This window comes from Castanea sativa, chromosome 5 (assembly GCF_040712315.1).
Source record: "Castanea sativa cultivar Marrone di Chiusa Pesio chromosome 5, ASM4071231v1".
Classification (NCBI taxonomy): domain Eukaryota; kingdom Viridiplantae; phylum Streptophyta; class Magnoliopsida; order Fagales; family Fagaceae; genus Castanea; species Castanea sativa.
In genome coordinates this window covers 44,425,541-44,449,706 of record NC_134017.1, presented here as the reverse complement: position 1 = coordinate 44,449,706, position 24,166 = coordinate 44,425,541, and the positions used below count along the sequence as shown (strand labels likewise).

Below are 24,166 nucleotides of genomic sequence, written 5' to 3'. Positions count from 1 at the left end.
TGCTATTCCTTAAAGATGACATCTTGCCTACGGAAAAGGGAGAGTCTGATAAAGTACGAAGAAAAGCCCCTCGATTCTAGCTGTTCGAGGATCAAAAGTTATACAAACGCTTTTTCTCTAGGCCCTATTTATTGTGCATTCATCCTGAGGCGGTGGACCCCCTCCTAGAGGAGTTTTACAAGGGAATCTATGGAAGTCATACAAGGGGCAGGTCGCTATCTCACAGGGCCTTAACCTAGGGGTACTGGTGGCCAAATATGCAAAGGGACACGCAAAAATACATGAAGAAGTGTGACCAATGTCAAAGATATTTCCCAAACATCCACCAGCCAAGGGGTGTCCTTAATCCCTTGTCCAGCCCTTGGTCTTTTGCTCAGTGGGGCTTGGACATCGTGGGGCCCTTCCCCAAGGCTGCAGGAAATAGGAGGCGACTATTGGTGGGCACTGATTACTTCACCAAGTGGGTTGAAGCCGAGCCCCTGTCAAACATCAGAGATGTGGACGCCAAGAGATTTGTATGGAAAAACATTGTTACTCGGTTTGGGATCCCTCACACCTTCATCTCAGACAATGGTCTTCAGTTCGATAGCAAAGAGTTTAGAAGATATTGTGGGGAACTGGGTATCACCAATAGGTACTCGACCCTGGCTTATCCCCAAGGAAATGGCCAAGTCAAGGCTGTCAATAAAGTTATAGTGAGAGAACTCAAGAAGAGGTTGGATGATTCAAAGGGCAGGTGGGTGGAGGAGCTACCACATGTCCTCTGGGCATATCGGACCACCCCTTGAAGGTCCATAGGGGAAACCCTCTTCTCAATGACTTATGGGGCTAAGGCTGTGATTCCTCTAGAGACTAGATTCCCAATACTGAGGACAAGCTTATTCTCTCCAAACAGCAATGACAACCTACTAGAAAAGAGCTTGGATCTTATTAAGGAGCAGAGAAAAAATGCTATGGTTAAGTTGGGATATTATCAGCAAAAGCTTAAGCAAGGATATGACTTAAATGTGAAGTTAAGGCCACTAGCCCCTGGAGATTTGGTGTTGCGGAAGGTTTTAAGGACGACCAAGAATTCAGCATGGGGAAAGTTAGGACCCAATTGGGAAGGGCCATACCGCATCACCTCGGTGGCTGGGATAAGAGCGTATTTCTTAGAAGATCTAGATGAAAAGATTGTACCATGACCTTGGAATGTAAATAAAGGTACTACTATTAATGAAAGGCGGCTCTACCATGATTCTGTTTATAACATTGTGTGTTGAGTTTGTTACTTGTGCGGATATTAAATGAGACCTTAGGCATGCCTAGCTCCTCGAACCACATACCTTTGGTAAATTGACACCTTTATCAAATCTTCTAAGTATTAAACAGAATCTTGGTGATGCCTGGCTCCTCGGACTACATACCTTGGGTAAATTAATACTTCTTACTGTTTGCTTAAGTGTTAAATAGAACATTGGTCATACTTGGCTCTTCGGACCACATACCTTGAGTAAATTAATACTTCTTATTATTTCTCTAAGTGTTAAACAGAACCTTGGTCATGCCTAGCTCCTCGGACCACATACCTGGGGTAAATTAATACTTTTTACGGTTTGCTTAAGTGTTAAACAGAACCTTGGTTATGCCTAACTTCTCGGACTACATACCTTGGGTAAATTAATACTTCTTATTATTTCTCTAAGTGTTAAACAAAACCTTGGTTATGCCTGGTTCCTCAGACCATGTACCTTGGGTAAATTAATACTTCTTACTATTTGCTTAAGTGTTAAACAGAACCTTGGTCATGCTTGGCTCCTCGGATCACATACCTTGGGTAAATTAATACTTCTTATTATTTCTCCAAGTGTCAAATAGAACCTTGGTCATGCCTGGCTCCTCGGACCATATACCTTGGGTAAATTAATACTTCTTACTGTTTGCTTAAGTGTTAAACAAAACCTTGGTCATGCTTGGCTCCTTGGACCCCATACCTTGGAGCTTTGACTATGCCTGGCTCCTTAGACCACATGCCTTAGGTGAATTAACACTCTCCACTACTTATGTGAACCCTTGTATTACTTGCCTTGAGGAAATTAACACTCAGTGAATCTACCAAGGGTGGAACCCCCAGCATGTGCATCATCACATAAAAACAAGGACCCAGCCTGGGCCTTAGCAAAGCTGCTCTGAGGATACACTAAGGTGCTTTTAAGATAAGGTATTCATTCCCTACTAAGTATTTTGCTTGCTTTTGAGGACTTAGGCCTCCCCTTTTAATTACACAACTTTCAGTACTAACACTTAGTCATTCTTTCTCATCATTTACATGGTTCTATCCTGTCTGAGTAAACAAGTCATCAGCACTTATTATTGTTAAAACAAGGAGGTTCACTTGTAGAGGCACCATTTACCTAAAACCTCAGCAAAGGGTAAAGTAAGGGGTATAGCTAACCAAATACAAATATGGCAAACGAAAAGGGACTTACATAAAATAAAAGTTAAAGTCTTTTAATTAAATAGGAGTATAATTACATTAAGGATAGAGGCAGATTGCCAAGAAGAAAGAAAATTACAAAAAGAAAAATAAAACAAGCTAAATCTATTACAGTATTGTAAGAAAAGGAGAAAGGGATCCTAGACTATGCCTTGGCCTTGGGATGAGGGTCTTCCTTGGATTTGTTCTCAGCCTCCTTTACCTTGGAATTAGCCTCTTTTGGTTTGGCCTCAGCCTCCTTGAGCTTGAGGGTAGCTTCAGGACCCTTATCCTCTAGCAAAGTCTCGACCTCCTTGCCCTTGCTTTTCTCCTTTAGCCAAGGACCACCCTGACCAGCCCCTTTACCTTGGGCCACCTCAACCCCCTAGCCTTGGTCACCAGTAGGTCCAGGCCCTGCAGAGACCTTGGGAGGGGGAAGAGAGGTCTGAGTGACAGAGGGCTGCTTAGGGAGATAGACTCAAGGACTATAAAAGACGGGAGTGCAGCTAGAACTTCGTGAATGTTAAGAGGATAGTACACGTTCTCAACCTTTCTTCAGTCTGAGGTAGTAGGGAGCCCTACCACAATAAGGGCTTCTGTCCACACCATTTGGCAGTAGTCCCTACAGACCTCAGCAAGCTCCTCTGCCAGGCGAACCTCAGTCTTTTCCACCCCAAGGTTGTAGGAGGCCTGCGTTGAGACCTCTGCGGTCTCCTTAATGGTTCGAGTGGCTTCCTTGGCCTTGACCAACTCTGCCTTCAGCTCCAGGACTTGCTGTTGGGTGGTGGCTCGCTCTATTTCAGCATAATGGAGCTTTTTGTGTTGTTCCTTAGCTTAGGCTTCTGTGGTCTTGAGCCCAGGCTCAGCATTTCTCCTCTCCCTCTCCTCAGTCGCCAGCTTTGTAGTGAGCTCCTGATTTTTCTGCCCGGCAGCCCCTAAGGCCTTGTCGGTATCGGCACATAAGTGGGCCTCGACCATGGCCTCATCCCAAGTGTCCTTCACCCATTCCTCAGCGGTGAACACCTCCTGGATGGCCTGAACAAAAGCGACGAACAAGTGCGTTACACAAAGAAAAGCAAGAGTGGGAAGAAACAGCCAGATCAAGTGCCAATAGCATTGGCTGAGGAACTTTCCATGGCTAGGTCCCTTTTCAGGGATAGGAATAGGTTAGGCTGCCTCATCTTCCTCAGTGCAGCCATGTCCTTAGGCAAAAGGAGGGACAGCTCCAAGGCATTGGCCAAGTAGTGGGCGTGCCCTTTCTGAAACTCCCTGATGGAGGAGTTTCTGGGAATGGCAACCCCATCCAACTCCAGCCAAGGGGCCTAGGAGGGGTTTTGGTGTCGCACCTTGGCCATTTCATGCTCTTCCTTACTCTCAACAGAAGAAGCTCACGCCTGGCCCTTGGCCGTTTTTTGCTACTTCGATTCCTTGTGCCAGACCACCTCCCCCTCTTCAATTTCGTCCTTCTCCTTTCTTTTCTTCCTCAGATTGGGTATGGGGAGCAAGCTTCCTAAAGGAGGAAGAGGAGGGGAAAGAGGAGGAAGGGGCAGGGACGCTGAAGCATCTTTGGACATCTGCCCCTTAGCCCTATCTACAAGGAGTTCCTTTAAACCCTTCTTCCTGTTTAGGGCCATTTCTTCCTCCTCTTTTGTACTGCTCTTTTTGCGTGCGACTATGAAGCCAGGGGCACGAACATCCGCGGTCCTATCCAACTCGTTCTTTTCATCCAAAAGGTGGATGACAGGATCTTCCAGCTCCTCCTTTTCTTCCTCAAGACGGAATTGGTCGATTTCCTCCTTGAGTGACAATCGAGAGGAGGCAGTCTCTTCCATTGGAATCACTGTTTCTAGAGGAGCACGTTAAGGAGGTCGGACAACTTGCACTACGTCTTCTCAAGCTAGAAAACCTAGCACCGTGACATTGATGCGGTTAAGCCGAGGATCACGCCCTCGGATCGCGTTGCCAACCCCCTAAAAGATATTAGACAGGGGCTCGAAGTCAAGGATGAGGTGGACAGGCCTTAATTGCCTATCTTCACTCATGAACACCTCAGATCTGAGCACCCTATTAAGATTGTCGACTTAGACAAATCGAAAGTTAGGAGCCATGTATATCTTATCTATAAACACAGCTAAGAAGAAAAATCACAGTTAAAAAGATGAACACTTAGTCAAGAAAGGGGGAAAATTCACAAAGCTGAGTCTCACGACTAAGGACCTAAACCTAAGGCACCTCACCTGGCTCTCCCTCCCAGGTTGGGTAGTGAAGAGGTGATTAAGTAGTCGTCCTTCACGCGCTTGTTAGACTTGGGAAGACACGAGACAATCCTCACGGCTAAGGAGCTGGACTTGAGGTAATACCCCTAGTCACTGAGTGAATGGCACTCATACAGCCGGACGTCATCGTGTCAGGTGAGGTTCAAGCCTATGTGTGCATTAAGGACGTCTACACTACCCAAGACCCTAAATCGCATATTAGTGGGGGCACAACCTATGGACGAGCAAGTAATCCCTAGTTACGCTACCCAAGGCAATCATAGGATTGACGACCTCCCCCTCCTTCCTAATTCCTATCAGTGTGCCACTACCTCGAAGCATAGTACTTTAAAGAAACTCCGGGTGGAATGTGGTATTTGGCCCTAAATCCCTTCATACCAGCAGGAGAATCTACGAGTTGAGTGAACCTACCCACCTAAACAGACTAGAGGGAGAGGTGAAGGAGATGTCTAAGAGAAAGAGGTAGAAAATAAAAGGCCGAGGAGACTAGCTGAAGAGAAAATTGCCTAGAAATGAAGAACTTACAAAAATAAGGGGGAGGTGCACCTTAGGAACTTCTTGAGAACAGGAAGAGTTAGAAAATCTTGGAAGCTTGTGAGTGTGGGAAGCCTGGAGAGTTCGAAGATTTGTAAAGTGAGAGAAATGAACTCTCTAGGTGCCTTATGTAGGAGGTGAGCTTTGGGTGGGAGTTATCCCACCTAAAATTTGAGGAGAAATGTCAACCATAGAATCCTCATCTCACCGTTGGATGCGGGGAACAAGGCGCCACCTGGAGCATTTAATGAAGCATCGCAGACTCTGAAGCATCAAGTACAGTTACGGGACACGCGAAACGACATTCTCACGCATGGGAGTCAAAGACACGTGTTAATTTAATTACCTAAAGTCAAAACCCCATTCCTCTCCTCGGATGGGAGGAAACAAATTGGAATTTTAAGGGGCTATTGTGGGGTATTCGAATTCTGAATAAAGTAATTACTCTACGTGTCATAGCATGGCCTAGAAGGACAGTTACTATGCCGAGGAGTCCACGCTTTTAGATTCTATGATCACGTCATCAGTACGTCATCATAGCTACCACCACATTTAATGCATCCCACCAAACCTCTTGGCTGCATTTATGTAGAGAAAACCCTTGAATAGTGCTGTCTTAGTTGCCGCATCTCACAGGGATTCAGGGAAGGTGCCTGGTGGGACTAGCACTTGAATGGTGGCCTGCATGATCAACAAATAGAAGGCTAGGATCATCTAAAAGGGTCTATATAAGATAGAAAGTCCCCCGGAGAGAAAGGAGGGGAAAAAGAACAGATAAAAATACTGTAGCGCAAAGAACTGAAATTGTAAATAAGTCTCACAGTGATATATTCAAGAACAAATCTCCTTGGACTTGGCCGAGGAGAATTTTCTTTTACAATACTGGGGTTGCCTTCTGTATTTCCTCGTCTCCTTGTTATTTTTGGCCCATAGTAAACTTTATCTAACCCATAAAAGCCTAGTCTTAGAGCCCACTCTCTACAAATTCATTGTGTTGGGCTATTTGGGCCTAGGCCTTTTAGTCGTTTAGGCTCAGGAGCTAAATCCAGTCCTTACATTAATGATATGAAAAATATATTCAAAACTATTGGAAATTAAAAAATCATTTAGTGTTTTCAAAATATGAAAACACGTCAAGAGCAATTAAGTTAATTAATGTAGGTATAAAAAAAATAAGTTATATTTTAGATTTATAGATTTTGTATGACTACATTAATTTACAAATGTTAATTTTTTTTAATATCAATTAAAATATTTCAAATTATTTTTGTTCTTAATCTTGTCTTTTAATCTTGCCCCTCTTGAACTGAAATTCTAGCTCTACCACTACTTTTAATTACATTAAAAAAATAAAAAAAAGTACGAGAGCTTGGTTTACTATTTTTGTGCAATCAAAATGAATCTAAAATGATGGTTTGTTTCTACTATTTTATTGGTTGTAATATATATATAATCGAAGCATCTGAAACTCCCACAATTTTCCACATCACTACTATTTTTTTTTCTTTTTATTTTACTTTAGTTACAATATTTTAGTTTAAATAATTCTCTATTAGATACATGTTTCAAGAGCTTAAAAATTCTAATTCAACTAAACCAAACCTTTTCTTTTCAATTTTTTAATATTCTAGTTTTGAAGCCCCACCATTCGATTATCCCTTCAACCCTCTGTCTATTAAGTATACTCATCCAAAACCTTCTTCTCTTTAACCACTTCACCCCTTCCTAACGCAGACCTTTGGGTTTCATTCTCAACCTTTTCTTTTCAATTTTTTTGATATTCTATTTTTGAAGCCCCACCATCCGATTATCTCTTCAGCCCTCTGTCTATTAAGCATACTCATCCAAAACCTTCTTCTCGCTAACCACTTCTCCCCTTCCTAACGCAGACCTCTAGATTTCATCCTCAACAAAAGTAAAACACTCCCTCTTTCAAAATATGGGTTGGATAATGAGTCTTCTTTGCAACTCTTCCAAAGAAGGTAACTCTTTTCTCTCTTTACGATTAAATCCGTTAGTACAAATCACATTAGATATCTGTGAAACATTTTAAATTTTATTTAGTTTTACTAATTTGTTAATGTTTAAATTTCTTTCAGTTTGAGTATTGTTGATTTCAATTAATTTATACCTAATAATTTGTTAAACTAATTTTTTTTTAATTTGATTTCTTTCTCTGATGGTTTTAAAAATTGGTACGATGAAAGAATCGAAAAAGGGACTGGTTACCAGTTTTCTAGTCGGACCGGGGTCTTCCGATGGTCGAACCGGTGACATTATAAATAATTTAATTAATAATTATAAAAATAAATAAAGAATTTTATAACTGATTATTTTAACTAAAAAATTAAACAATAGTAAAACATTAAACTTTGGCTTACCAACTTTTAGACACTGCTGAACACAATTCAACCAAAAAAAAGAAAAACATATACAAACACCCACAGCCCACACGCCCACTATAAAATATTTTAGTTATTTTTTAACCTTTCAAATAACAAAAAGTAAGTGAACCATGGGTAACAATATCATTGCCCACTTGATATTTTTTTCCCCCCACGCATTCTACACGTTAATATCCCAAGATTCCCAACAACCACACATTTTGAAATCACATCCACACGTTTTGATCCACTTTTTGCTTTTCATCTCTTTCTTCAATACTATTACTCTCTCTCTCTCTCTCTCTCTCTCTCTCTCTCTCTCTCTCTCTCTCATATGTGCAGTGCAAGAGGTAGGTTCAACAATAAAAAAGCCTCACTTTTTGCTTTTCATCTCTCTCTCTCTCTCTCTCTCTCTCGTGAATATGTGCAGTGCAAGAGGCAAGAGCAGCAAAAAAAAGAAGCCTCAACTAAAGCAGGCAGATCATTACAAAGCTGCTTATCTTTAGGCTTCTTTGGTTCTTCCTCAACACAATATAGTAAATCTGATTTTTTTTTTTTTTTCTTTTGAGCAAAAGGTAAGAAAGTAAATCTAATGTTTTTGGTTCACTGTGGGTGTCTTAGGCTTCCCCACTTCATACTTGAGAGAGCATTTTCAAAATCAAAATCTCTCTTCCTAAATCTGAAACAAGATCTCTCTTTCTTAAATTTTTTATGAAGAAATGCTAAAACCAGTTTAACCGCACCGGTTTCCAGTTATGTCGATTGAACTGGCAGTTTGTATTGTTTATTCGATTTTTCTTTCATTTCTGGTTTTAACTAGTAACCAGACCAAATTAAGGTCTGGTTTCTAGTTGAACCGGCCGGTTCGGTCCATTTTTAAAACGTTGATTTTGTCTATACTATTATTTAAGGGGCTTCCTTTGGTTGGATTTCTCATTTTTTAGTTCAAAAATGCCCATATACCCCTATGTTTAAGTAGAGATAAAACTAAAGGATAATTTGGTAAAAATGTAATTCTAACTCATACTAAAACATTGCCTAAAAAATAGGACCACTTTCCTGTTAATTTTCAAATTACTTTATTCACTTATAAATTAGATTATTCTATACTATTATTTAAGGGGTTTTCTCTGTTTGGATTCCTCATTTTTTAGTTCAGAAATGCCCTTATACCCCTATGTTTAAGTAGAGATAAAACTAAAGGATAATCTGGTAAAAATGTAACTCTAACTCCTACTAAAACATTGCTTAAAAAATAGGACCACTTTCCTGTTAATTTTCAAATTAATTTATTCACTTATAAATTAGATTTTCAAAGTAAAAATTATATATATAAAATAAAAAATACAATTTTTTTCCTACAAAATAGGACCACTAAAAAAAAAAGGCCTCATCACACGCGCTTTGCACGTGTGATGAGGCTAGTAGCTGATAAATCATGTTCTTCATCTTTCTCCTCCAACCCAGGTTAGTTAACTTTCCTAGAATCAAAATAGTTTCACTTTTCATAGACGCACATCATCTACTTGATATAAAGCTTCCAAAGTATTTTCACAATCAGACAAACTTAACCAAATTGAGCATCTGTTTGGGTGTTGAGGAAAAAAAAAACAGTGAAGCAAAAGTAAATGGAAACACAATCAATTGTGAAGGTTCTTTTTAGATACCTTTGTGAATTGTGAATTTTGCTTTTTTAATTTGCCAATTGTGAATTACTTTATGTTATTTTTACTAAGATTTTTCTATGGTATTCTATTTTATTTCACTTTTGCTGCGAGTGCTTGCATATATATATATATATATATATATATATATATATATATATATATATATATATATATATATATATATATATATTTTTTTTTTTTTTTTTTGTTTTTTCATTTTTGTAGCTGAACATGATTAAGGAGGGGTTACATATGATTCTTTGTACTACAAGACGAGGATAGTCAAGTATTTACCTTTCCTTTATTCTGTATTGTATCTTGCATATTTATTGGCAATATGTTTCTAGAAAGAATTTGAAATTGGAATGCGATTGCATATTTAAGTTTCTTGGTTATCTCAAACTTGGGGGTATTCCTGAGTCTGTTGCTCTGTTTTGTATTTGTATTTTTAGCCGTGTATCTGTATAATTGAGTTTGTGCACAAACTTAGATAAATCTTTGGGTTTGGAACTCTGCACTGGCCGTCATTCTATTTGATATATATAATTGAGTTTGTCTTGATGCTAAGCAAAAAAATGAAATTACTATCTCTGATTTTTATTTTATATAAATTGATAGAGTTTATGTTTGATTGAACTTGGATCAATTGAACGTTTTTTCACTAATTCAGTTTGTTGTGTATGTGCTATACTCAATTTTCTTTATTGAATTTAGTGTGAAAAAAAAATGTTTTCTTACATGGTCTTGACATTGATTTGACTTAATTTATATTCAATTTATTTTCCATTTTTAAATTATTCAATCAAGCTCACAAATTACAATTCAGACCATGATATTAAATTCACTTACAAATGAACATGAATTTGCTATGGCTGTTAACTATGAAGACTTATCAGGAAAAAGAAAAAGTTCAAGTATTTAGTTAGAATTCTTTTTTTATCATTGGTTGTGTAATACTCCGTTTTTAGCATTACATAACTGGCATTGCATATCATGCGTCATGACAACTTTTCCTAAGCATTCTATATCAATTTTATATAAGTACCAACTTAGGAGTGTCTTAGTTACATATTTTGAATGGAAAAGTTGTTGGCATCTATACAACACAATTAATTCAGCTTGGAAGGATCTCTCTCATCAACTAGAAGACAAGTTTGAAAAGATGTGGAAAGAAAGAAAAGGAGTGGCTCCACCAGTTGGTAGGAATAGGAACAGGAACAGTCTGACAATATGAAATGAGTACATACTATAAAGTTCAACTAAATTGGCTGATGAACTTGGATATAGTGTTAAAAAAGATTATTGGATCCTCTTTTTTTTTTTTTTTTTTTTTTTTTCTAGTGCTAGGACAGTAAGTAAGCAATTTGATAATTTAGACTTGGTAAGAAAAGTAACTTAAGATCTTAAAAAAACTACTGAAACTTCAAATTGTCATAATATTCCAAGTTTCATTGTGTTTCTTCAATGCTTTATTAGAATACAAAAGGATATCAATCAAAAACTAGCACTGAAATGTTGTCATAGCGTTTGGGTTTTTATTCCCATTAAATTACATTTCAAGGTTTAGGTTTTTATTCCCATTAAATTACATTACTTGAGCCACGTACATTTTTTAAGGAAGTCAAACACTTTAGTTTTTGTGTCCTTAGTATGTTTAATTCTTTGGTTGATTTATTGATTCTTTCCCTTGATGTGCTATATCATAATAGGTTGTTGGTTGTTGCATCTTCATCATGATCACAATGTGAAGATAGAGATTACCCTCATCAATATATCATATAATTGTTAATTTGTAATATATGTTTTTGCTATATAGTTTTATTTATACATATACTATATCCTTCTGCTCTCAGGTTCTCACATAATAATGAGCTGGATCCATGTACATAGAGTCCACCCTTATGTGAAATGAGAGAGATATACTACAATGGTAGTTAGATATGACCAAACCAGAACGCCTTCAATTGACCATTGATTGGATTGAAGGGCCTGCAAAGTTCATAGCTGCCTGATAAAAGCATGGCTGATTGGAGTCCATGCATATAAAACCTGATAGGATTGGCTTTTAACACCCATCAAGTAAAAATCTTGGTACTATCTTTTAGTTTATGCAATAGTTCATGGTTTTCCCTTTTAGCTTTGACTGTAGAAAATATATTTTATACTATTGGTTTAAAGCAGTGGACAAGTATCATTTTGTCATATGCACCAAAGTTTGATTTCCATTTTTTATTATGTAATTTAATGTTTCATATCAAGATTAATATTTCATATCTAGGATAAGAAACTATAAGACTGGAATCCTAATGTACAATCAAAGAGGAAGAGGAAAAAAATAGTTTACATCTTTATACACAATAGCATTCTCGTGCATCGCACGGGTTAGCAACTAGTTGTAGATGAAGATGAAGATTGAGGATTCTGAAAGAAGATGCTAACGCCTAATAACACTAAGAGAAAAGAACAAAAAAAAGATGCTAACACCTAACACTAGAGAAAAGAAGAAGAAGAAGACGATAAAAAGCCAGAGACAAGAAAGTAGTTGTATAATAGGGTTTACATGTTATTTCGTGGATATCTTTTGGTAAACCATGAGCTAACATAAACACTAAGAATTCACAAGTCTGTTACAATGCATATTAGCCTTGTCAAAAGCCAAAATAGCCTCCACCACAGGCGATGGGTTACAAAAAACAGTAAAACCATACAAGGACTGCGCTCCTAGTTTAGCCAATGCATCAGCACACTAGTTGGCTTCACGATAAGCATGGACCACGTGCTTGTTTGGGAACTCCTTCAAAAGGATCATGAAATCAGTTAAGAGTGGTTCCATTAATAAATTTTCAGATTCATTATTCATTAGGATAACAACACTCAGGGCATCAAGTTCAATTATTAGTTGTTGAATTCCCATTTCCCTGGCTAGCATTAATCCATCTCTAAGCGCCCACAGTTCAGCCAAGGTGCTATTAGTGTACTCGAGCCCTCTTGCAAAAACTTTTAGCCAAGCTCCATTATGGTTTCGGATCAAACCCCCTCCACCGTCTCTTTCTGGATTCCTCATAGTTGAGCCATCAGTATTGAGTATCATCCAACCCGTTTGTGGCTTCTCCCATCCCACAAGAACAATGGTTTTCAGTGGTTTGGTCTTTGTTGCAAGCCCAATAGAGAAGAACTCAGCACTGCCTTGAATGCATTTTCTCCATACCTGTGCATCTACAGTTCCCGCCCTGAACAGAAAGTTGTTTCTGTGATTCCACAAATGCCACAGTCCCATAGGAAGCAACACCTTCCAAGGAATACCTTTAACAGTGGTATTCATCCTATCATTACAATTGACTTCCATCCAAACTTTAAAGGGAAGTGTGAATGAATTTTTGATGCAGTGGGGGACTTGCAGCTGCATCCAAAATTGGTGAGCAACCTCACAGCCATTAAACAAGTGTTCTTTGGTTTCATAAGGCTTATTACACAGTTTGCACAATGGATCAAGGATTAAACCTCTTGAACCCAACACATGAGCCATGGGTAAACTATCATGGAGACATAGCCATATAAGGAATTGAATCTTTGGGAGAGTTTCAGTATTCCAAACCCACTTGAATGACAAAGTATCTAGGTTCAGGGGGTTTAATCCCCTTGCAATAAGGTAGGCTGCTTGAATAGAGAATGAACCATTTTTGGAATAGGCCCACATGAGACTATCACTAGCTTGAGGTACATAAGAAAAGAGGGTGGCCTTGATGGTGTTAAGCACATTTGTTGGGAGCTCAAAGGAGATGCTTGAAGGCTTCCAATTATGGTTTTCATCATAGCATTGTCTAATAGTTAACTCTTCTTCTCCTCGGTTCAGGGGGCCTTCAATAAGCTCCCTCAATCTCTTATTAGACAACCAAAAATCCATCCACAATTTCACAAAATGACCATTTCTAACTGTCCATCTCAAGCCCTTCACATAAATTGGCCCTCCTTTCTTGCAAGCTGCCCAAACTCGAGAGCAAGGCAATTTTCTTCCTTTTTTAGTCACTCTGTTGGGGCAGAGGTATTTTGTTGATAGCATATTTGTCCAAGGCTTCCCTTCCTCATAAGCAAGCCTCCAACAAAGTTTAGCTAAAATGGCTTCATTCCTATGCTTCATTGAATAAAGCCCCAAACCTCCTGAACCTTTGGGCAGTGTAACAGTACTCCACTTAACCATATGCATTCTCCTTCTTTCCTTAGTAGGCCCCCAAATGAAATCCCTCATCATTTTATCAATGGAATCACACATGTTAGGACATATGTGTTTCACTTGTTAGGAACATATGTCATTATTTTATGTAATTGGCTAATCCTTTGACAAAACGCACTTTACTTGTATTTGGATAGATCTAGGATGTTTTTAATACTTCAAATAAACAAGGTTTCAAGATCAAGTGTTAAAGCCATGCAAGTCTGTCCAAGAAACAAGCTGAAGAAGTGCCTGTCATTAAAGCTCGATAGCTAGCATCTATCAAGCTTAAGAAGCTGTTCCAGCCCCGTGGCTTGACAACTGCTCAAAAGCGTCTTGACAGATGCTATCTGTCGAGGTATAAGAAAAGCAGAATTTCAGATTCGTTTTAATTCCAATCCGTGGATATGTCTTTGGGCCTTCTTTACTCATAACCCTAGACACATAAAAGGATTATTTTAAGGGCCGTAAAATAGAACACAAGTTGCACAAGCATTGAGCAAAGTCTGTTCAAGCAATTTGTGACTGGAGACAAAGTTTGCCCAGGTTCATCTCTATTGTGAAGAAGCTACTGTGTTTGTGCACCATAGGGTTTTGTAACCAAGCATCTTCTTGATCTTCATCATGTGGATGAACTGAAGAACTTTGCAGCCAACATCTTTCTCAAGTTGGTGATTGAAGTCGCGTACTAGGATCCGCACTATTGGTTAGTCACATACTGGGAGCCATGTATCAAAAGGAGAGATTGTCATTACAGAACAAGCCCAATTGGGTATTAGGGTAAGGGTTCAACTGTAGGTTGATAGAAGATATTGGGATTCCTTTACTTGTAAACGCTTGTTTTGATAATAGTGAATTCTCGGGAGTGGTGACCTTAAAATCACCCGGTGGGGTTTTTGCCTTGGAGGTTTTTCCCATTCGTAAACAAATTACCGTATCAATTTATTTTCCACTGCACTTTAGTTTATTGGTGATTTGTTTGTGCTACCATGTGTTTGTATGTTAAATTGATTATTTAATTAAACTTGGCTAATTAATCAACTTAATCCATCACAAGGGGTCAATACGTTTTTGGTCTATCAGCACACTTTAGCTGGGATATGGTGCATGTGTACTAAGGGAAATCTTTTTTTTTTTTTTTTTTGATGGGGAATTTTTTTTTTTTTGGTTATAATAGTGATGAGAGAAATTTAATATCACTACAAGAAATCTGAGTTTAGGTAGCATTTGTAAAATGTCACAAAAAATATTTTTTTAAAAAATCATTGTAAACACAAATTTCCTATCACCACTTGCCATTTCCGTGTTTGTATTACCTAATAACAAAAGAGCAAATTGGGCTACAGTTTCTTTGTTGAGCATTTTGCTTTGTTGAATATGTGGCAAACTTACAATAATGTGAGAATTTTGCTTTGTTGAGTAGGTGGCAACTTACAATAACTAGTGTTGGTGGCACGTGCAAGTCACATGCTTCGTTTATTTGATGATTTAATTAGACCAACAACACTAAACACTAAGTCCAAGCAATTATATTAAATTCTCCAGTTTCCCAAACCCGTCTAAGATTCACCAAAATGCAAAACACTAATATAGTTCTTTCTAATACATATAACATTTCATGAACAAACATTAGTAAATCAACCAAATTATACTTCTACATTCAAATTCACAATCTTTATCTTAGATCACTTTGAAATAATTAGGTGAATACATTAAATAACAAAATGAAATACTAATTTTACAAAACCATCCTCAAAGCCCATGACCAAGCCCTCTCTTGCAAAGGTCTTATAGACTTGCCAGTAGCCAAGAAAGCATGAAAACAGCCTACAATCAAAATACAAAAACATAAAACTCAATCAATTCCTTTCAAATCACTAAAACTTGCCCACCCATATCAAAACCAAAGGAATTAAAACAAACCAGAAAGAAACAAAGTAATAATCCACATGCATGATGAACCCATGTGGAGAAGCTACATCTAAGTGAGATAAATATACTTTAAATAGTGATAAATATACTTTCAATAATGATAAATATAGTGGTGTTCTTGAATAATAACACTTCTCCTAAATTTCATAAACATCTCTAATCTTATATCTATCCTTTACCAGGTTCTGTGTTTGTGTCTATCAACAGAGATTAGATGAGATAAGATAAAGCCAAAAGGAGTTGGGATATTTCTGATGCAGTGATAGCATCCAGATTCTAGAGTTGATAGAAAAAAAGACAAAAAAGACCCCTAGAGACTTTTAGCCTACCCATGCACTTAGGATCAAACATAGTAATTTCATAAAAAAGCAACGCAGCATGAAACATGAGAGAGAATTGATGACACTTTTGATTGTTTCTCATGTATGAGAAAGGAAAAGCACAATGCCGCATGAATCAACTTTTGGGGCTTTCTTTCTAGGCATCTTAATACTGCAAAATGGAAGTTAGATTAGGTCAAGTCAGGGCAGAAAGTGTATATTTAGTGATTGGGAATATTGATCAAAGGGATCTCTTGTATGTATTAATTTTTTGTTTAACCTTCTTGTCTCATCTGTGTTTTCATTAATATATATTTGGAAAACTCAAACTTCCAGCCTCATTGAATTTTCTTCTTCTTCTTCTTCTTCAACATATAGATTAGGTAAATCATGTATAGGCTCTGTCTTAGCATGCTTGCAACTGCAATGTGGATTGTAGTATTTCACTTTTCTTAGAGACTTGTTGGAAAAGTGTAATTATTGATTTATTGGGTATTTCAATTCATTGGTTTTGTATTTCATCTCTTAATGTACATGAAAGGGGTCTAATAAATTGATATTGTCAATGTTAGTTACGAAGAATGATGATCCCCAATTTGTATAACTTATAGTGATAGGCCATGTGTGTGTGTGTATATATATATATATATATATATATATATATATATATATATATATATATAATACTACTGAAGTGCAATTATTGATTCATTGGGTTATATTTTGTGAAACAATTTACCATTTGTAAACACTCAAAGATATATGAATTCATGGTAGCCTTAAAATGCTTGGGTACATGTAAAGGGTAAATCTGAAAACTAAACCTAACCAAAACATTACAACAGAAACTTGCAGATGGAGGATTGGAAAAACAGAAAGCATGAAAAAAAGAAAAAGAAAAAAAAAGACATACCAGCGGCAAGACAACGGCAAGACAAAGACTCCAACATCAAAGAGAAGGTTGTTGCAATGGTTCTAAACTTCTAGTTCATCTCTCTCTAAACGTAGCTTTCTGTCTCCCTCAACTGAGCCGATAAATCATTTATAATGTCAGTTTCCTCTCACGTGAGTTTCCGTTAGTTTTTTAACACCAAACTAACAAATGTACTGTTGGCAAGTGTATAAAGTTTTTTTTTCTTCTGGATAGCGAACTTAAAAACTTTCATTAAACAGAATAAAACATTACATCATGATGGAGAGCTTGTTCCAAGAAACAAGGATTCTCTTCCATCCAAACCATAAAGTCAACAATACAAATAGCATGTTTTGCTAAGAGATGGGCAGGTCTATTCCCTTGTCTACATACATGAGAAAACAATACTTTCCTAACATCGTGACAAGAGCTTTGAATCCCATAAATTATATGCATAATCGAAGCAGACGGAGATGATAAACCTTGAAGGGCACGAACCACATTAAGAGAGTCACCTTCTAAAATGAACTCCTGTAATCCCACATCTTTGGCAAATTGCAACCCAGATTCAAAAGCCTTGAATTCCACCTCTAAAGGACCTAAAGGAACATGGAATTTTTTGCTCAATGCAGCCACAACCAAACCATTAGCATCATGAATTACGACCCCCACCCCAGATTCCTTCCTTTCTTTGAAAACAAACCCATCCACATTCACTTTATACAACTGAGTTGATGGAGGCAGCCAACATTTTTGGATCACAAGTTCAGATAGCAACGATATAGCAGAAGCAGTGGCTTCCTGATATTCCAGCAGCCAAAGAGATGCATCACGACACAACTCCAATTCACCAAGCCACTTTCCACCATTGTTAGTTTCATTTTGGTTACCCCACAACCTCCAAGCAATCGTTCCCATCAAAGCAACTGCATAAATCATCACAATGATCAACCATTATCATCTTTCATGCTAAGTCCATAAAACTATTGAACTGACTTATACCAGCCAGACTAAAAATCCCTAAACAGCTCCACACCACTTTTGCTCTCGGACATGAACAAAATATATGGCCTGAAGTTTCGGGCTCAAGCAAGCATTCCTCACAAAGATCATCAAATAACACCTTATGTCGCTTGAGATTCGCTTTGGTTGGAAGAACATCACAGCAAGCCCTCCATAAAAAATGTCTGACTTTATGAGGAGTTGGTAGTCGCCATAATTTCTTCCAAAAATAGCGCAAGACATGATTATTCAAAGAAGATGCACCACCAGATTCAGCAGAGCTTTCCATAGCAAGTTTATAGGTGCTCTTAACAGAAAACAAACCACTAGAGGTCCTTGTCTAGATAAGCTTATTAGAGAGAAGGGAATCACTAAGTGCAATACTGCTAATTTCCTCCACTTCAAAAGATAAGAAAAATTGCTGCAACAAGTGGAGATTCCAGCACCTATTAACCGGGTCAATGGGTTCAGAAACATGAAGATCCTCTGGTGAATTCAGTTGAGGGGAAACCACTTTATAGGTCAAAGAACTTGGCAACCATTTATCCTTCCACACCCGTAAATTTGCACCATTACCAATGTCCCATCTCAGACCTTGTTGCACTAGCTGTTGGGCTGCAATAAGACTACGCCAAACATATGACAGATTATTACCAAGTGAATCCACAACAAAATCACAATGAGAAAAATATTTTGCTTTGAAGACATGATAAAAATAGAATTATGTGCCATTTGCAATCTCCAACCTTGCTTAGCTACTAAAGCCAAATTAAAAGTCTTTAGCTGCTTAAAACCCATTCCCCCATCTACCTTAGGCATGCAAAGTTTGTCCCAACTCATCCAATTTAGTTTTCTTTCATCCTGTTTTTTATCCCACTAAGAATTACAAATCATACCCGTTAATTCCTCAAAGAGGGTATCAGGAAGTTTGAAACAACTCATAGAATAAGTTGGAATTGCCTGTGCCACTACCTTAATCAAATTTCCTTACCTGCCTTAGAGAGAAATTTTTCCTTCCATCCAGCTAGTTTCTTTGCAAGTTTTTCCTTTATGTCATTGAAAGTATTACACCTTTTCTTACCAACCAGCGAAGGGAGACCAAGATATTTCTCATGTTGCCTAATAACTTGAGTTCCAAATCTTCACTTAATTTCCTCTTGAACTGACTGATCAGTATTAGAGCTAAAGAAAAGAAAGGTCTTCGCTTTATTTAATTGTTGGCCAAAAGCTCTCTCACAAACCTAGAGAATCCTTTAAAGTGAATCACATTCTTCCAAAGATGCTCTACAAAAAAAATGAAGCTGTCATCTGCAAAAAATAAATGAGATAATTTGGGGCCACTCCTACAAACAGAAACACCCTCTAGCTGACCAACACTAACCCCTTTCTTGATCAAAGCAGAAAGGCCCTCAACGCATAAGAGAAAAAGATAACTGGACAATGGATCTCCCTGCCTTAATCCCCTTAAAAGGACTATATGCCCATGTGGTTTCCCATTAATCCGAATAGAATAAGTGACTGTAGAGATGCATGTCATCAAAAGCTTTCTCCACGTACTAGCAAATCCCAATTTCTCCTTAATTTTATCAAGGCAGCCCCACTTCACCCTATCATAGGCTTTACTCATATCCAATTTAAGTGCCATCTTCCCTTCTTTGCCACCCTTTTTCTTATTGATATGATGCATAGTTTCAAAACCCACCAATACATTGTCAGTAATTAATCTTCCATGCACAAAGGCGCTTTGAGTTTCACTGATAATAGATGGTAAAATCTTCTTCAATCTATTGGTAATTGCCTTAGAGGCTAGCTTATAAACAACATTACACAAGCTAATTGGGCAATAATCAGTAACTTTAGCAGGCTCTTTAAGTTTAGGAACTAAAACAATATGAGTTATATTAAAGTTTGGAGGAATAATTCCAAAATTAATAAAATCAAGAATTGTTTTAGTAACAAAATTTCCAATTAAAGGCCAAAAATGTTGAGAGAAGAGAGGGGGCATACCGCCTGCTTAAATGTTTTAGTGGATACATCTGCTTTAAAGCTAGCTTCACTTCAGATTCTTGGAAATCCCTAAGAAGCATTTGGTTCATAGAACTGGTAACTTTAGGCTCCGCAGCATCAAGTAACTCCATAAAATCCATTGGCTTTGAAGATGAAGATAATGCTGAATAATAATCAACAATGATACCCTCTACAATGCCAGTATCCTCCTGCCAAATACCACCTGAATCCTCTATACCATCAATTAAATTATTTTGAAAACAAGCAGAAGCTTTAGAGTGAAAGTACCTGGTATTCCTACCTCCCTCTTAAAACCAGTTAATTCTAGATCTCTGTAACCACATGGCATCATCTTTTTCCAACCAACAATTCAACTCAACTCTAGTTTTCTGTATTTCAGCAATGATTGAAGGAGAAGTAGGCTGTAACTCCAACCATTCTAGTGTTTTCCGCAAACGTGCATTCTGCTGCCTAACATGCCCAAATTCATTCTTATTCCATGCATCTAAACTCACACGGCACGATTCAAAACATGGGTTTAAAGGGAAGGCCGAACCACACAATAAACCCTCATCCCAAGCTCTTTGAACCACCTCTTCACATTTGTCATTTTCTAACCACATTGATTCAAATTTAAATGGTCAATGATACCTATGCTTCTTTTGTTTACGAATAAAATGCAAAGCTAGCAAACAATGATCAAAAACTGAAGAAGAAAGATGATAAAGTTTTGTTGTAGGAAACTTATCCAAGCAATCACATGTAGCCAACGCCCGATCCAGCCTCTCACGAATTTGTGATCCATCAAATTTCTAATATAACCAAGTAAACCTAGGACCAATGAAACCAAGATCCTTAAGTTCACACACATCAATTGCTTCCTTAAAACGTTCCATGTGACTTGCAGGTCTAGAAGCCCCACCTTCCTTTTCAGAAAAACCCACCAATTCATTAAAATCACTGTAAAGTTATTTAGACTCCTTAAAGCACAATTGAATTAACCTAGTTTATAAGCCAAGTTATTACTTAGTCCAAATTCTAGATTTAGGTTAACACAATCATATAATCATATCAATGTAAAGTGCAGAATATAAAAACACAAAGATATGATGACCCAAGAAAACCAAATTGGTAAAAAACCTGGGGAGGATTTAACTTAGCAATCCTTAAGGTAAAACTGAATCCACTATGAAATAATTAAAGTTGTACAATAAAGACTTAGACCACTAACATCCTATTGCTACCCACTAGTAGAAAACTTACTAACACGACCACGTGCAAGCTCTGAGACCATGGACTCCTTCTTTCTTGGATTCTCTAGCAAGTACAAGCACTCCCGCTTACGTATCTTTAAGCTCTTATGGCAGCAACTGAATGATCATCAAGCTCTTGAAGAAGTCTCCTTCTTGATAATCCTAAGCTTGTGTGAAGGCAAGCACCTCTTAGATCTCACAAGAGATTCACACAAATAGCAATATGAGCAACCACAAAAACATGACTAGGGTTTGCCTTTTATACCTAGGGCAAAACATAAAACCCTACACGTCATATGGGCTTAGGGCTGAGTTGAAAAATCTGTAGAAAAAGCAATCTACACGACTGTCGATCGGTCAAGTCTAATTCTCGATCGATCGAGTTAGGTAGATTTACACAGTAACTTCTGCAGTTAACTCAATTCCAACTTTACATAAATAACATACTTTGAGCAAGTCTAAAACAAGCCTAAACACCTGTTTTGATCATGGTTTGCCAACAATACACATTAGAGTTCTAATACATTAGTTCCTAAGTACTTAGAACCTAACAAACTCTCCTTTTGGCAATCCGTGACAAAACATCAGTTGCAAGTGTAGACAGCAACTCAATTGAATCAACCTGTATATTTCCTGAAACACTAAACAAAACGAATAAACGTATGTGTGGAAAATACAAGTAAATAAAAATAAAAATCTTGATTTCACAAAACACAAAATATAGACATATATCAATGAATAACTCATAAACATAAGTCAATAAGAAGTGAACCAAGAAACATGTAAAAAAAATAAAAGTATCTCCCCCTAACATGATTTCATCAAGAGCTAAAAAGGTAAATACAAAGTGAAGAACCTAGATACAATCTAATCTCCACAGGCTCACAAAGACAAACTCACAAACTCTTCAAATCTCCCCCTAACTACAAAAAACTCAAAAAATCTACTCCCCCTTTTTGTGACGGAATGCCAAAGGGCAATCAGAATCCATCATCAAAAGGAGGTGGCAAAAACGAACGTCTAAGAAGCGCCAAATCGGCTCGCAAAGCACGGATCTCATCAAGCATGTCCACCAAAATCTGACCATGAGCCGCCTGAATGGTCACAACAGTCTCCAATGTATGACGAATGTCAAAGTCATCCGAAGTAGATGGTAGAGGAACAACAGCAGTAGCAGCACCTATAGGATCAACAGACTCCTTACCAGAAGGAAAACCTGTAGAAGAAGAAGGGGGTGCGGTACTAGAAGGCTCAACTCTAGGACGTTTAGAGCGCTCTCTCATCTGAGCAGCCATTTGCCTAAGAAAAGTAGCACCTATAGGAGCAATAATGTGTACAGTCTCAGAAGTGAGGAAGTCATCTAAACCCAAAAACAACAAAATCCTATGAATGAACACAAGATGGAAAAGAGCATGAGCAGTAGAGGAACTCATATATACTTCGTTCAAAGAACGAAGAAACAGATGAGGAAAACTAATAGAAGCATCTGTAACCAGAGCATACAAAAATGCACATCGCTCTAAAGGAATGGTGTGCAGATGAGAAATAGGCCACAAGGAATGACACGCTATCCGAAAGATAAGATAGGTAGACTCAGTAAGCTCAGCAGAAGTGATCCGAGTATCAGAATCCCACCGGATAGAAGAACCAGTGATGTATGACATGATGTCGTCTAGGGGAGGAGACACATCATAAGGGTAAACAGGATGCTGAACAAAAGGTACCCCAAGAGCACAAGCCACTACCGAAGGGGTAATGGTGTACTCATCACCACGAATCCAACTCCTAAGGACAGTGTTGGAATCATAGACATGAATAAAGAGGTCAGAATAGAACTCTCTAATCAAGATGGCTAGAGGGGGGGAATCAAAATCCAAATGTGGCAACCAGCCCCGATGCTCAAAGTTAGCTCTAATGGCAGGATCTAGCTCATCTAACAAAACCCTACGCTCAGCCCAAATCTTTCTGTTAAGGTTAAGTTTCACAAAGGTCTCTTGGTGCTTAGCACTCAAGAATCTGTCACTCTCAAAGGAAGGGGCGGAAGCAGAGGAGGATGACCTATTGGCTCTAGTCTTCCTAGGCATGGTGCTAGAATAAGAACAGAGACACATGAGAAAGAATAAAACAAAACACAAGGACAAACTGCAAGTTAGCACAACAAAAATAATAATAAAAATATCTATATGATGCATGAACAGATAAATGTCATGATGCATGCTCTAATATAGTGATAACAAGTTCAATTTTTAAGTTTAGAATCACAAAATTGGCTTGAGCAAAGAGTTTATAACAAAAACTCCAAAACTTTGAAAAACCACTTGTAGAATTTTGACTAAATTGACCAATTGATCATCACACAAGTTAGATAACAGTTTATAATGATCAAATGCATCAAACCAACAAGCCAATTTCATCAATCAAACTCAATTTGAACAAAATCCCCAATTCGGATAAATACAAGCCCTAGAATTTTCAATTCCTCACAAAACACCAAATTGATCAAATTAAACACCATAGACCATGATTATAACATAGTATGACAAAAACCCATTGATCAATTTCAGAAAAGATGGCTTGAATCATCAAAAACCCCAAAATATGCATAAGTTCGAAAATCACCCTTAAATGCATGAAAATATGCATGAATCATGAAATAAAATGCAAAAGAAAGGGTAAAAAGGTCTTACTGGCCTTGGGAGAGGAAAACCTTGCAAAAATATCGGAGGAAAATGACAAAAATGGTGATTGGAACCTTGACCAAGTCGTATAGAGAGAGAAAAATTGAAAAACTTTTGAAAAGCGAGTTTAACATGTGAAAAACAGTCCTTTTAAAAAATTCTCTACACGATTTTCTATCAATCGAAAAACATATTCGATCGATCGAAAATGCTTCGATTGATCCAATACCAATTGAGCACCGATCGAAACAGACAGAGGCTGATCAAAATTTTAATCGCAATTTCGATCGATCAAGAAACAGGTTCGACGGATCGAAATTCTGGAAAAATCAGTTTTTGAAAAAATAGAGCAATTTGATGCAGAAACTCCTCAAAGCATTGAATAATATGAATAAAATGCATGAGTGTAAGATGAAAAGCTTTTCAAAAATAGATGCTTTCAACCCAGTTTTCCCAAAATTAAGATTTTCAAGCATTTTCCTTGAATTCTCAAGCATCAAATCTATTTTGTATAAAACTCAAGGCATTTTCAAAC

The 24,166-nt window shown here is 37.6% G+C and overlaps 1 protein-coding gene across 1 annotated transcript; it reads left to right on the top strand.

Moving 5' to 3' along the window:
• The first annotated feature begins 281 nt into the window (after positions 1 to 281).
• Positions 282 to 1,184, top strand: LOC142635255 (uncharacterized). The gene is made up of 2 exons (XM_075809446.1): positions 282 to 736; positions 896 to 1,184. The coding sequence occupies exons 1-2, from the start codon at positions 282 to 284 to the stop codon at positions 1,182 to 1,184; spliced, it is 744 nt and encodes a 247-aa protein (XP_075665561.1).
• The last annotated feature ends 22,982 nt before the right edge of the window (positions 1,185 to 24,166 follow it).

Coding starts and splice junctions, on each gene's coding strand:
- LOC142635255 (XM_075809446.1), top strand. CDS start 282: ATGAAGAAGTGTGACCAATGTCAAAGATATTTCCCAAACATCCACCAG. Junction 737..895: donor TTGGATGATTCAAAGGGCAG/GTGGGTGGAGGA, acceptor CTCTCCAAACAG/CAATGACAACCTACTAGAAA.